The sequence below is a fragment of the Mustela putorius genome, unplaced genomic scaffold, assembly GCF_011764305.1.
Source record: "Mustela putorius furo isolate JIRA1106 unplaced genomic scaffold, ASM1176430v1.1 tig00004007_pilon_pilon_pilon, whole genome shotgun sequence".
Classification (NCBI taxonomy): Eukaryota; Metazoa; Chordata; class Mammalia; order Carnivora; family Mustelidae; genus Mustela; species Mustela putorius.
Window position 1 is genome coordinate 971,790 of NW_025422145.1, and position 12,744 is coordinate 984,533.

At 50.4% G+C, this 12,744-nt stretch overlaps 1 protein-coding gene across 2 annotated transcripts in view; it reads right to left on the bottom strand.

Annotated features, from left to right (window-relative positions):
• The window catches only part of VPS35L (VPS35 endosomal protein sorting factor like), a 115,677-nt gene extending 104,129 nt beyond the window's left edge, over positions 1–11,548 (bottom strand). The window contains exons 1-4 of one of the 2 annotated variants that reach the window (XM_004750283.3): positions 11,442–11,547; positions 5,204–5,303; positions 3,224–3,379; positions 121–243 (exon numbers count right to left, since the gene is read on the bottom strand). In XM_004750283.3, the coding sequence (XP_004750340.2) occupies positions 121–243; positions 3,224–3,379; positions 5,204–5,303; positions 11,442–11,458 (396 nt within the window). In that variant the 5' untranslated portion in view covers positions 11,459–11,547. Of the gene's footprint in view, positions 1–120; positions 244–3,223; positions 3,380–5,203; positions 5,304–11,441 lie in introns of both variants that reach the window. The other variant, XM_045072052.1, reaches the window with a different exon arrangement.
• Positions 11,549–12,744: the final 1,196 nt, after the last annotated feature.

Genomic DNA, 12,744 nt, shown 5'->3' on the forward strand with positions numbered 1-12,744 from the left:
GGACACCCAGCCGGAGTCAGAGAATTACCCGGTGTGAGGGAAAGTCCTACACACGCCACCAGGGGCAGAACCGCAGGGACAAAACGATTACTGCCAAGTCCGCAGCGCACTGGTACTCACGATGGAGAGCTTTTCCGTGGTGGTGTAGCGGGCGAGGATTTCTCCCCGTTTGCTGGCCCAGGGCTCGAAGTCGGATCCTACGATGGCGTTCTCGTCTCTGTCTCGTCTCTTCCTAGAGCTGTCCTGAGGACAGGCAAGACAAGCCGTCAGCCACAGTATCGTTTTAGTCTTTAAATTTTTTTACAATTTTATTTATTTATTTGACAGAGAGAGATCACAAGTAGGCAGAGAGGCAGGCAGAGAGAGAGGGGAAGCAGGCTCCCTGCTGAGCAGAGCGCCCGATGTGGGGCTCGATCCCAGAACCCTGGGATCATGACCTGAGCTGAAGGCAGAGGCTTTAACCCGCTGAGCCAGCCACGTGCCCTCCGTTTCAGTCTTTAAAAACAAAGTATAACCCATGCTGGGTGTAGAGATTGCTTAAAAAAAAAGAAAAAACAAAAACAAAGCATAAGCCAACACGGTGATGGCAGTTGACCATAAGGTACTGCAAAACTGAGATTTGCTAGGAGAGTCCAACGTAAATGCTCTCACCAAAGTAAACAAACAAACAAACAAACAAAAAGGTAAATACGTGAGGTGATGCATGTATTAACTTCATGGGGGACGTGCTTTCACGCTGTATACAAACAGTAAATATTCAGGGCACCTCGGCAGCTCAGACCATCACGCCCCCATCTCTTGGTTTCAGCTCGGGTCATGACCTCATGGCAGTCGTGGGATCGAGCCCCAAGACAGACTCCATGTTCAGCAGGAGTCTGTTTGAGGATTCTCACCCCACTCATGATCTAAAATAAATAAATCTTTTTTTAGGAAAAAAAGACAAGGGACAACTGGGTTGCTCAGTGGGTGGATCCTCTGCCTTCGGTTCAGGTCACAATCCCAGGGTCCTGGGATCGAGCCCCACATTGGGCTCCTTGCTCAGCTGGGAGTCTGCTTCTCCCTCTGCCCCTCACCTTGCTGGTGCTCACTCTCTGTCTCTCTCTCAAATAAATAAATGCAATCTTAAAAAAAAAAAAAAAGAAAGAAAGAAAGAAAGAATCAAGGAACAGCAAATGATCATTTTGCAACCACCACAACGGCAGAGTTCAACTGCAGAGAATATCCCGGGCGGCAAGACTGTGGGAAGACAGGCACCGCCGGCAGTGCTAGAATGCCGGACAGTGACTTGGCCGCAGCTGTCAAAACTATGAACCCACTGCTGTAGCCCAGTACTGAACTACTAAGAAGTTACCCTGCGGCGGGGGGGTCGGGTCGGTGCCTGACTGGCTCAGTGGGTGGAGTGTGTGACTCTTGATCCTAGGGTTGTGAGTTTGAGCTCCATGTTGGGTACAGAGATTGCTTAAACATAAAACTTTTAAAAAAAAAAAAAAAAAAAGAAGGGGTGCCTGGGTGGCTCAGTGGGTTAAGCCTCTGCCTTTGGCCCAGGTTATGATCTCAGGGTCCTGGGATCAAGCCCTGCATCGGGCTCTCTGCTCAGCAGGGAGCCTAGTTACCCCTCTTTCTCTGCCTACTTGTAATCTCTCTCTGTCAAATAAAAAAAAAAAGAAGAAGAAGAGGAGAAAGTAGTAGTAGGTATCCCACAGAAATCCACGTGCACGAGACATGGGTCTGTTCAAGGCACAGCATGCCACAGCCAACATGAGCGAACACTAGAACAGTCCATGTGTCCAGCATTAAGTAAGTCCTCCTTTTTTAGGATACAAGGCAGCTACTAAAAATAAGAAGACTGCCCCCTAAGGGGCACCTGGGCGGCTCTGTTGATTAAGCTAACTGCCTTCCGCTCAGGTCATGATCCCAGAGTTCCAGGATCGAGTCCCACATTGGGTTCCCAGCTCCATGGGGAGTCTGCTTCTCCCTCTGACCTTCTCCTCGCTCATGCTCTCTCTCTCTCAAATAAATAAATAAAATCTTAAAAAAGAAAAAAAAAAAGATTGTTCCCTAAGTATGAACACGGGAAGCTCTCCAAGACACCCCGTCAAGTTAAAAAAAGAAAAAAAAAAGTGGACAATGCCAGCCCAGAACGATGGTTCAGAGTGTGGATTCTGAAGTCAGCCTGGCTGGGCTCGAAGTCAGTGCATCCACACTCCTCCTCGCCGGGGGCCCCTTTAGAACACCTGTCACACGGCAGTGTGAGCACTAGGAACACACCGAGAAAATGTCTGCCATGCGGTCAGCAAATCTGGTTACTGTTGTACATGTTACTCATACAGGAATATGTGTATAAATACTCAGAAACTGTTATTATAGATAGATCCCTAAGAAAATACAAAGAAGGGGCGCCTGGGTGGCTCAGTAGGTTAAGCGTCTGCCTTCCGCCCAGGTCAGGATTCCAGGGTCCTGGGATGGAGCCCCGCATCGGGCTCCCTGCTCATCGGGAAGCCTGCTTCTCCCTCTGCCTGCTGCTTCCCTGCTTGTGTGTGTGTGCGCTCCCTAATCAATAAAATCTTTTTTTTTTTTTTCTTCCAAAGACTTATTTGACAAAGAGACCGCAAGAGAGGGAACACAAGCAGGGGGAGTGGGGGAGGGAGAAGCAGGCTTCCCACTGAGCAGGGAGCCCGACGCAGGGCTCGATCCCAGGACCCTGGGATCATGATCCAAGCTGAAGGCAGACACTTAACAACTGAGCCACCCAGGTGCCCCATCAAGTAAATAAAAACTTAAAAAAAAAAAAAAAGAAAGAATATACAAAGTGATACAAAGCGACTGAAGAGACACTGAAAACACTGATCACGGATGACCTCACAGGCGGCCAAGAGGACGCGGGCTTCATTGGCAGTGCTTAACTCTCTTACGTGAAAAATCAGCACTTACCTATGTAACTAAGAATAAATAAATAAATAAAGGAATTATAAGGGTGAAATTAAAGCCACAAATGAGTTTGGAAGTGCCTCTATAAAGAAAGGAAGAAGCTTCCAGGATTGGCTCCAGCCTCTCCCCAAGCCGAGCGGCCTCCAAGAGCCAGACCCCGTGGGCGGCTCGGTCAGCTGAACTGCTACAAACAAAACGCCCCCCTGCCCCCTGCGGGACCCCTGCAGATTGAAAACAAAAAAGATGAGAAGCTGCCGCCCCCCGCAGAACCCACCACCGGCGGTGGCTGTGTTACCGTGGCTGCGGGGTCCGCCGAGGCTGCGAACATGGAGAGGGGGTCGGTCCCATCCAGCACACTGCTCAGCGGGTCCACCACGGAGCTGGAGGACGACGAGGACGTGGAAGAAGAGCTGCCTTTCCGGCTCACTTTCTTGGTCTTTGACTCTGTGACCTGTGGAGGGAACCCGAGAGGTCAAGTGCAAGTTTCCCAAGACTTTTCCCAGAGAAATATTCACATATGCTTTCGCTCATTCCCTTCGTCGAAGGGAAGCCTTGCTTGGAGCAGGGAGGCTTATCTTTTGTGCCAGATGGCCATGACTCAGAATCCTAGCTATGGAGGATGGGAAGGCGCAGGGTAGGGGTGAGGAAGAGACAGGGCCATCGGGACCCGGGAGCTGAGCTCTAACCGCACCCCTGTCGAGCCCTCTTACCCAAAGTGTGTCCCTGGACAGGCAGCATCTACATCACCAGGGAGCGGCTCCAATATGTAGACTCTCGGGCTCCCCTGGGACCTACTGCATCAGAAACCTCATCTTCACAAGCCTGTCAGGTCTTCCACGAGGGGACGAGGGTCGAGGGAGGGTCATGAAGTGGGGACCGTGAGATCCCAGGTTTGTCTCGCTCTGCACGCAGTCTCAGAGGTGCTGCCGAACTGTGTCATCACCGCAAAGCAGTGGTGACGATGATGAAAAGGTTCCTTTTTGGAGAAATTCCCAATGCCACCTGCTGGTGGTCCTGAGGGGTGGGGGGGCAGGTGTTGGGGTGTGAAGCCATGTCTTTGTTCCACTCGCCTCCAACTGTCCCCAACTCCAGATGACGGGACCAGAAGTGAACCCTTGGGCAAAGAGGATCCAACCAGTCTCTCTGCTGAAAACAGGACCACATTCCAGAAGGGCCAGTTGCACTCCACTCCCCACTTGAAATGAAGAAGCTATGAAAACCCAGGGGCCAGGGGCAGAGGGACAAAGGACAAGTTGACTGGCCTTTGTCCCTGGTTCTGGGAAAGGGGGCTCTCGTCCTTGGAGAGTCTGTCACTCACAAGCCTCTGGGTCATACCAGAGTTTAGCTAACGAGATGCCGCATCATGGGGGCTGCTCATGACGGAGACCCAGCCTGTGAGCACAGCCACGTGCTATCAGCCTGACCTCAGGGGAGGGAGATGCAGAGGGGGTTCGATCACGTGGCCAAGGAATCACTCCTCCACGCCAATGTAATAAAATCCCCAATAGGAAGTGTGGACGCACCAAAGCTCAGGGGAGCTTCGTGGTTGGACACGACGTGTCCACAGGCAGAGGGCACGAAGCTCCCTGTGGAAACTTCCCGGACCTCAACCCAAGTGTCTCTCAGCTGGCTGTTTCTCACTTGTATCCTTTATATAAACTTATAGGGACAGTAGTTTCCGGAGGTCTGTGAGTCTTTCTAGTCCAGTGTTGAGCCCAAGGGAGACCTCAAGGAACATCTGGATATGCAGCCAGCTGCTCAGAAGCACAGGTGGCCTGGGGTCCCCCATATTTGCAGTGGGTGTCTCAAGCAAGGCCAGGCTTATTGGAGACCTTGACCTCAACCCATAGGGTCTGACGCCATAACACCAAGCTCGGGTGATTTGATCAAGCACCAAAGACGGGGACCATCTACACCCCTTGCCTGCTTTTCTTTTCTTTTTTAATCACTCACAAGTAGACCAAGATGCTATTCAGGGCAGCATCCTCTACGGGAATCAGAGAGATGCTTAATGTCCCACACGGCAAATTAAGAAGGTCCACTTCAGGAACAAAAGCATCCCGTGCTGTGTCAGCCCCGCGAAGACGAGAAAGGGCAAGAATACACATGATGAGTGGGTGAGGTCAATGTCACACACACAAAAAAAACGGAAATAAAAAACTAGCAGAAATAAATACGCAAAACCGGCTACTGCGGGCAAATGGGAAAGACCCCAGATCAGGCCTGTAATTTTGTGGAGTGAGAGTATCAGGTAGGGAGCCCCTGACAAACTTACAGTTATGGGCTTCAGCGGGTGATAGTCCCCAAACTCCAATGGCACAGCCTCCAGCCGGCATGACGCAAACTCAGCCTTGTAGTTCCTGCTCCTGGAATGCCTGGCAGATAGCAAAATGCACACATGGATCAGCTGAGGGACACAGAACACACTCGAACTGTTTGCTCAGACTTCCTCAAGGATACAGCAGTTTACAGCAGCATGGTACTTCTACCAAGACCGAGAAACGCTAAATAGAATTCTAACACTCAGTTCAAGGTCTAAGTAGCTGCCAAGGCATCTGGGACCTGTATCCAGACACCAGAACCAAGGGCGCTCAGTGACGTCAAGTCAACTCCCCTCCCCGACCTCACCCCCAAGACCACAGAGGCTTGAAGGAAGAGCTTCTCAAGAGAAGTGGGTGCAAGAAACGGAGAGATTGGGCCCTGGGTTTCCCTGCAAAAGGTTCACAAAAGCTGTATGAAGCCAGAGAAGGAAGCCAAGCAGGAAGCAGACAAAGAGAACACGGTTTTCATCCGTCTGAGATCATGAGATGGAAGAGGGCAACGAGTATCACATTGGTGCACACGGGGCAGACAGACTGGAAGGACAGCAAACAGCGGGAAAGGTGCTAAGGGGCGGGAAGGGAAGGTCTAACACTCGTACAACTGGAACCCTAAAGGGGAAGAGAGAAAGAACAGGCAGAAGCAGTGTTCGAAGGGATGACGCTGAAATGAAAGACATCAAGCTACAGATTCAAGAAACACCTGTGCCCCAAGCAGGACCCGTACAAAAGCACAACTAAAACCAGACTTGGTACTTTTGTAGTAAAATGGCTAAAAACTAAAGAGAAGATTTCTTAGAAGGGAAAAAAGAGCCCCTCTTTTCAAAGAATGACTGCCGTCTCAGCAGAGATGACAGCCAGCAGACAAAGGGGTGGTCCCAAGGAAATGACCTGCCGACCAACAATTCTGTACCTATAGGCACTACCCTTCAGTCATAAGGGCTACAGGGTTTCTAGTTAAAGAAAAACAGAGACCAGCAGATACAGCAGACTAGGCTTAAAAAAAAAAAAAAGAAAATAAAAGAAAAAGAAAGGCTACATGTGGAAACAAAGTGATCCCAACTGAAAACAAAACATATGTAATATGTACACACTCATATATACCCATACCTACTTTACGGTAATAAAAGATAAAGGCGTGAGTAAAACTAGATTAGTGACAGCCAAAAATGATAACTTCCGGTATTTAAAATACGTGTAAAATTAAAAGGCACGACAACTAGCAGAAAAGAGGTGCTAAGGTCTGAAATCTTTACCTCCAAAGATGATCATGTTAGAGGAGATGGACCTTCAGGACATGATAAGGTCACAAGGGAGAACTCATGAGGGGGATCAGAGCCCTGAGAACAGGAACCCCAGGGAGCCCCCCCATGCTGTGAAGACACACGGTGCAGGTGTCGGGATCCCAGACTTTCAGCCCCCAGGAGAAACAAATACTTTTGTTTATAAGTTTACCCTGTGATTTTTTTTTTTTTAACAGTAGCCCAAATGGACTAAGATAACAGGGACTGAGAAGTGGGGGTACACCGAAAATACCTAAAAATGAGGAAGCAGCTCAGGAACCGGAACAGGTACAGGCTGGAAGGGTTTTGCAAGACAGACCAGAAAAGCCCCATGGGCGACTATCACAAGGGCTGGCAGAGAGTCAGGAGAGCTGCAGAGAAAGCCCTGACCCTCCCCCAGAACACGCCGCTGATTGCGAACAGAAGCTGCTAGAAGTTTGGACAGTGAATGTCAGTCTAGCGAGGCCTCAGATGGAAACAGGACCAGGTTACTGGACATGAAAGGTGATTCCTATCATAATGTGGCAGGGAGCTTGGCCGGACTGCGCTCATGTCCTGGTGTTCTGCGGAAGGCAGAACTTGGGAGCCATGAAATGCGGTATGTGGGTGCGGACATTTCCAAGCCCAGTGTTGCAGGACCAGCTTGGGGGCTCTTGAATAACTTCAGTAAAAATCAAGAAGAGAGAAATGGCTGAAAGCCAGAGGGCTCATCAAAAGGGAAACAGGTTTTAAGGTTTTATTTATGTGAGAGAGAGGGAGAGACAGGAAGCACAGTTGTAGGGAGAGGCAGAGGGAGAAACAGACTTCCCTCAGAGCAGGGAGCCCGATGCAGGGCTCGATCCCAGGACCCTGGGACCATGGCCTGAGCCAAAGGCAGACACTTAACAACTGAGCCACCCAGGCGTCCCGGGAAACAGGTTTTAAAAACTTGGAAAAAACTCAGAGTGTCAAAAAACATAGAGCTAGTCATGACGTTCCTCAGCCTCCAACCCTCCCAACCCAATCCTGCCCCATTCCCAGCCCCGGGGATTCCTTAGTTCTTGCAGGAACCCCAAATCCAGCTGCGCTGTGCAACCTGTCAGCCTTACAGAGCTCCACTAACCCAGAAACCTAACTCAGTACAAGAGAACGGGGATCCCAGGGCATTTCATGACTATCCCTCTCTAAATTAACTGTGGCTCAGAGAAGGTCAACCACACGGGTAGAGCTCTGCTTTTTATTTTTATGTTTTGAAAGGGAAAACCCTATCATGATATATTGCCTAATGTCTCTGCGTCACACCAAACACGCCCCGTCTTCGTCTCCAAAAATACAAAATGCTCTTCCAAACTCCCTGTGACATGCGGCCAGCCAATCCTTGATTTATAAAATAAACAAAGACCTCCAGAATAAATAAAGTGGAGTAACACCCATCCATTTTTTAAACGGAATTTAAAAGTCAAACGAAGCTTTTCCTCCTTTCGATCATTCTTAACTTCATCAATGGAATTTTGGAAGGTTTAATAGAATGAGTGGAAATGTAATCAGACCTGAAATTCGGTTGCTAATGGTTTTCATCCCCGTCATAATCGTCAACAGATCAATCAACAACTGAGAAAAGCACAGTCTCAAAAGAGTAGGGTAACTTGATATGCAGAATAAAGTAATAGTTCTCATTTATTATGCGCTGACTGTATACCGGGATCCCGGCCACGCCCTCCCCCCCTCCCTCATTTAACCAACCCCCTGATGCAGGCGCTCTTATTACGCCCATTTTGGAGACAGAGAAGCTGAGGCTTATGGAGTTCAGATGACAGCAGAGAGTGCTTAGGGACACAAGCAAACGGAGGCAGCCCAATTCTCGGGTGCAGGAGCTCTGTAGACCACCTGTGGGTCCTCTTGAGAACCTCAAACAATTGTCTGCTTTTGTCTATTTTTTTTTTAAATTTATTTATTTTTTTAAAAAGATTTTATTTATTGGGGCGCCTGGGTGGCTCAGTGGGTTAAGCCGCTGCCTTTGGCTCAGGTCATGATTGCAGGGTCCTGGGATCGAGCCCCACATCAGGCTCTCTGCTCAGCCAGGAGCCTGCTTCCTTCTCTCTCTCTCTGCCTCTCTCTGCCTGCTTGTGATCTCTGTCAAGTAGGTAAATAAAATCTTAAAAAAAAAAAAAAAAAGATTTTACTTATTTATCTGACAGAGATCACAAGGAAGCAGAGACAGGTGGGGTTGGGGAGGGTGGGGGAGGTGTGGGGCTCCATCCCAGGATCCCGGGATCACGACCTGAGCTGAAGGCAGAGGCTTTAAACCACCCAGGAGCCATATATATATATATATATATATATATTTTTTTTTTTTTTAAAGGACCAAGATTTTAAATAAATTTTTTAAGTTTGAGGGGAGGAGGAAAAAAAATAGGGCTTCTGGGGAAAAAAAAAAAAAGGAAACATTTATCCTTTCAGAAATTCCACGTCAAACAGCGATCTGTTGATTTTTCTATCACTTCCATTGTTTTTCCTCAAATTTGTTCTTGGCTCCTAAATCGTTTCCCCACAACTTGAGATGCTGAAGCCTGGTCTTCCACGCCTGGGTCTTTGGTAAGGCCAACAGCGCCCCCCAGCGGGCATTTTCCCAACTTCCCTACTTTGCTTTTCCACTCAACAGAGCAGAGGAACCTGATAAAAAACCCCCACGATCCCAGCTCCCCGCAACGCTAAAGGCTCACGTGGGTCCTTGGCGGCTGCCACAGATGCCAACTTTTCCCACCTCTACTCCTGGCTGCTCCGAGCCGCTGGCTACTCAAAGGTGGTCTAAAAAAGTCTCAAAGTGGTGGTGAAATTCTTGACTAAAAAGCAGGTGTTTTTAGGGGATTACCACAGGATTAAACAGGGAAGGTGGCCCACGGTGTCCTGGACATCACAGATGTTAGCCCCTGACAAAATATATCAGAGATGTTACAGTGTAGCTGGAAAGAGGCATTCTAGGAAGACCCATGACAACATAGTGGGGTTAGGGGAGCCCTGCACCCCAGAACCTGGATTGGAGGTCCAGCTGCGGGGAACTGTTAAGAGCTTCAGGACAGCCACTGGGCTCCAACCCTCAGGCTCCTGGCAGGCTGCCCGATTTTAGGCAAACGAACAGCTTCACCTCTCTGCCTCCACTTCCTCACCTGAAAAATGGGGCTGTTTTGAGGGCTAAATGAGATGAGGCACACTAAGCACTTAACAGAGCCTGGTGCACACAAAAAAAGACCCTGTAAATGTCAAATTTAATGAAAGAGACCCCTTTCTTCTCTGCAGACCTTCTCTGTTTCCTCATTCATGCCACAGAATATTACTGAGCACCTACTATCTGCCAAGCTCCATGCAAGGCATGAAAAGGTTAAAACTTGGTCCCTTTATTCGAAAAAAATATATATATATTTATTTATTTATTTATTGAGAGAGAGAGAGAGAGGAAGGGGGAGGGACAGAGGTGGACTCTATGCTGAGTGCCCGGCTGGATGCAGGACTCCAGGTCACGACCCTGAAATCAGGCACTGAAATCAAGAGTCGGGCGCTTAATGGACTGAGCCACCCAGGTGCCCCTGGGTCCCTTGTAAAGAGCACCAAGCGTCTGGAATTGGCCAGATCAGGAGCTGTGCAGACCCCAGATGTTAGGAGGTTTATGGCACCTCTGTTTGTGATTTAAAGTTGCAAATAAAAATGTACTGGGATGCACAGACTTAAAAAGTATCTTCCTGGATTTTCTCATTAGAAAATTCCAGACAAGTTAATTGAGGCCAGGTGTTTCTCATTGGTTTTGGTTTTTAAGCCTTAATGTTACCCTAAAATGTGCTTCACGTGATGAGATCCAAGGAAACTCAGTGGCGTCCAATTCCGATTGAGTGTACCAAGAGCTTGGAAGGAAATCGCTGCATGTTAGCTAGCTGCAGGGCATACGGAAGGCAGCTTTTATCAAGCATAAAATCAGAAGGTTGTATTTATTTTAGAGGCTAGGGCTGTATATACTTTCATTTGCTCACTCACTCATTCAAGGTAAACCACTTCACATCATTTGGAAAGAAAGATGAGAAGACAATCTCCCTTTCTGAGATGCATGGTAGAACGCACATCCCCAAATAAATAATCACCCTGTGACCGTCACATTTTGCTGACTTCCCGGGGGGAACACAGCACCAATCACTCCCAACCACTCCAGTCAGGAGAGCCCTGACAGGCCGGTCAGCCAAAGCACATGCTGGCCCTGCCTGTTAGGAGCTCCTATTCAACCTCCAAAACCCAATTTAAGACTCTGCCCCTGCTAAGCCTTCCCCGAGCCTCCAGGTGAGGTTATGCCTCATCCTAATGCCTGCTTTGGAGACCCTTCTGTTCTGTGTGTCTGCTCCGTTCAACCGTCAAGCCTTTGAGGCCAAGGCGTATGTGTGAAGGCTTTACATCCGCCGTGCCCAGGCGCAGGGCACTGCACGCGGTGGGACGAACGGAAGCCATTCCACGGGTGAGAAAAATCAAGAGTGCTCCAGGTGAGCTGAGTAGCAGAGCAAACAGCCAGCTGTCCCGCATCATCCAGACTCAGAGCTGAGTCCACCATTCCCTTTCCAGCATGCAGCGCCCCAGAACCTGGGGAACAGGCAGCCGGGGAACTGGAGTTTCCTTTACCGAATGAATGGAGAGGGGCCTGGAAGGTGCAGGAAAGGAGTGCCCGGGAGGGAACCAAGATTCCCCCCGTCCTGTCTCAGGGACCTCCCCTGGCCCGGGGTAGTGGCCGTGGATTCTGCGGTCAAAACCACCGCGGATGCGACGGGAGACTCCACCAGCACCGGCGGAAGAGAGCAGTTCTCAGTCACTCGCACGCACACGCTCACACTCGCAGAGACAGACCCAGAGACAGCACAAACAGCCCCTCGCCGAAGACCACCCGCCGCTTCTTCCTTACCAGGGAAAGACGGCCATCTTCCCAGTCACATGAGCACTAGCACCCGGGCAGCCGGCCCTTTTCTCCTTTCCAGACGCCGCCTCGCCCCGCCCCGCTCTGGCCGCCATGATTGTAACGGGCAGATGCTGCCCCGCTGACCCTTGGGAGCGCCATGATTGTGAGGGGCAGACGCCCTCCCGCTAAGCTATGAAAGCTCCATGATTGTGAGGGGCACATGACCCGTTGTGCTGGTCACTGGCGCCATGATTGTGAGGGGCAGATGCCCTCCCGCTAAGCTATGAGAGCTCCATGATTGTGAGGGGCACATGACTTCCGTTGTGCTGGTCACTGGCGCCATGATTGTGAGGGGCACAATTCCTTCAAAGCCTAAGCTATACCGTCTCTGAGCGTTATAGTTAAGGAGGAGGACGCCAGTGTCGCGAAGTCCAGGTTGTGCTGTCTGCCAGTGACATGACTGTAAAGGACAGGGGCTGTCCCTTACATCCCAGGCTGCCACGTCCACCGGCATTATTGTTATTGGGATGGGCACCAGCATCGAAGACCCGAGGTTGGGCCGCTCGTGGGCGCCGTGATTGTAAGGAGCAGGCACACTTCCGGTGAATGGTCCGTGACTTCGAGAGTCAAATACACTACCGAAGCTCGTGTCAGATGCCATGATCGTGAGGGGTGGGCCTACTTCCCCGGAAGGCCCGTCATTCCACAACGGGGACGGGCCAGGCACTGGCTGAGCGCCGGCCGAGATGCCCTGATAGTAAGGAGCGGAGCCATATCCACCTCCGTGTCCGCGACGCCATGATTGTGAAGGGCAATCGAAGCCTCCCCGCCCACACCCCCAGGCGTGCCGCAGCGTGGACTTGCGCCAGGTGTGGGAAGGGACAGCCGGCTGCCTGGCCCACCAGCGCCCTCTGGGGGCGGAGGAGGAGGAGGACACGGACCCAGCGAAGATCTTAACCGTGGCTAGGGTGGCTAGGGGTTCGCGCGGATTTGCAGCTAATTCGCTGTTGGCCTGGGATAGGAGCCGTTCTTACCCCGGCGCTGCCTTCCCCTGCTGTCCCCCCTCCCGGGACTAATATCCCGGATCTCTAAGGGCTGCCGTGGATCCGAGATGACCGCCTTCAGCTGGAGCTAAACCGCATAGGGAAGTTAGGGTTCTAGCTTGTCACCTAATTTGGCAAAGCTGTACGTTTCCGTAAAGGTGAATCCGCGTTTCGACCACAGAATTTAGGTGTTGCGGTGTGTCCTCGGATTAAAATAAATCCGATGTTTTCCTAAGAGCTGCCGTGTACTGCCTGCTTACGGTGTC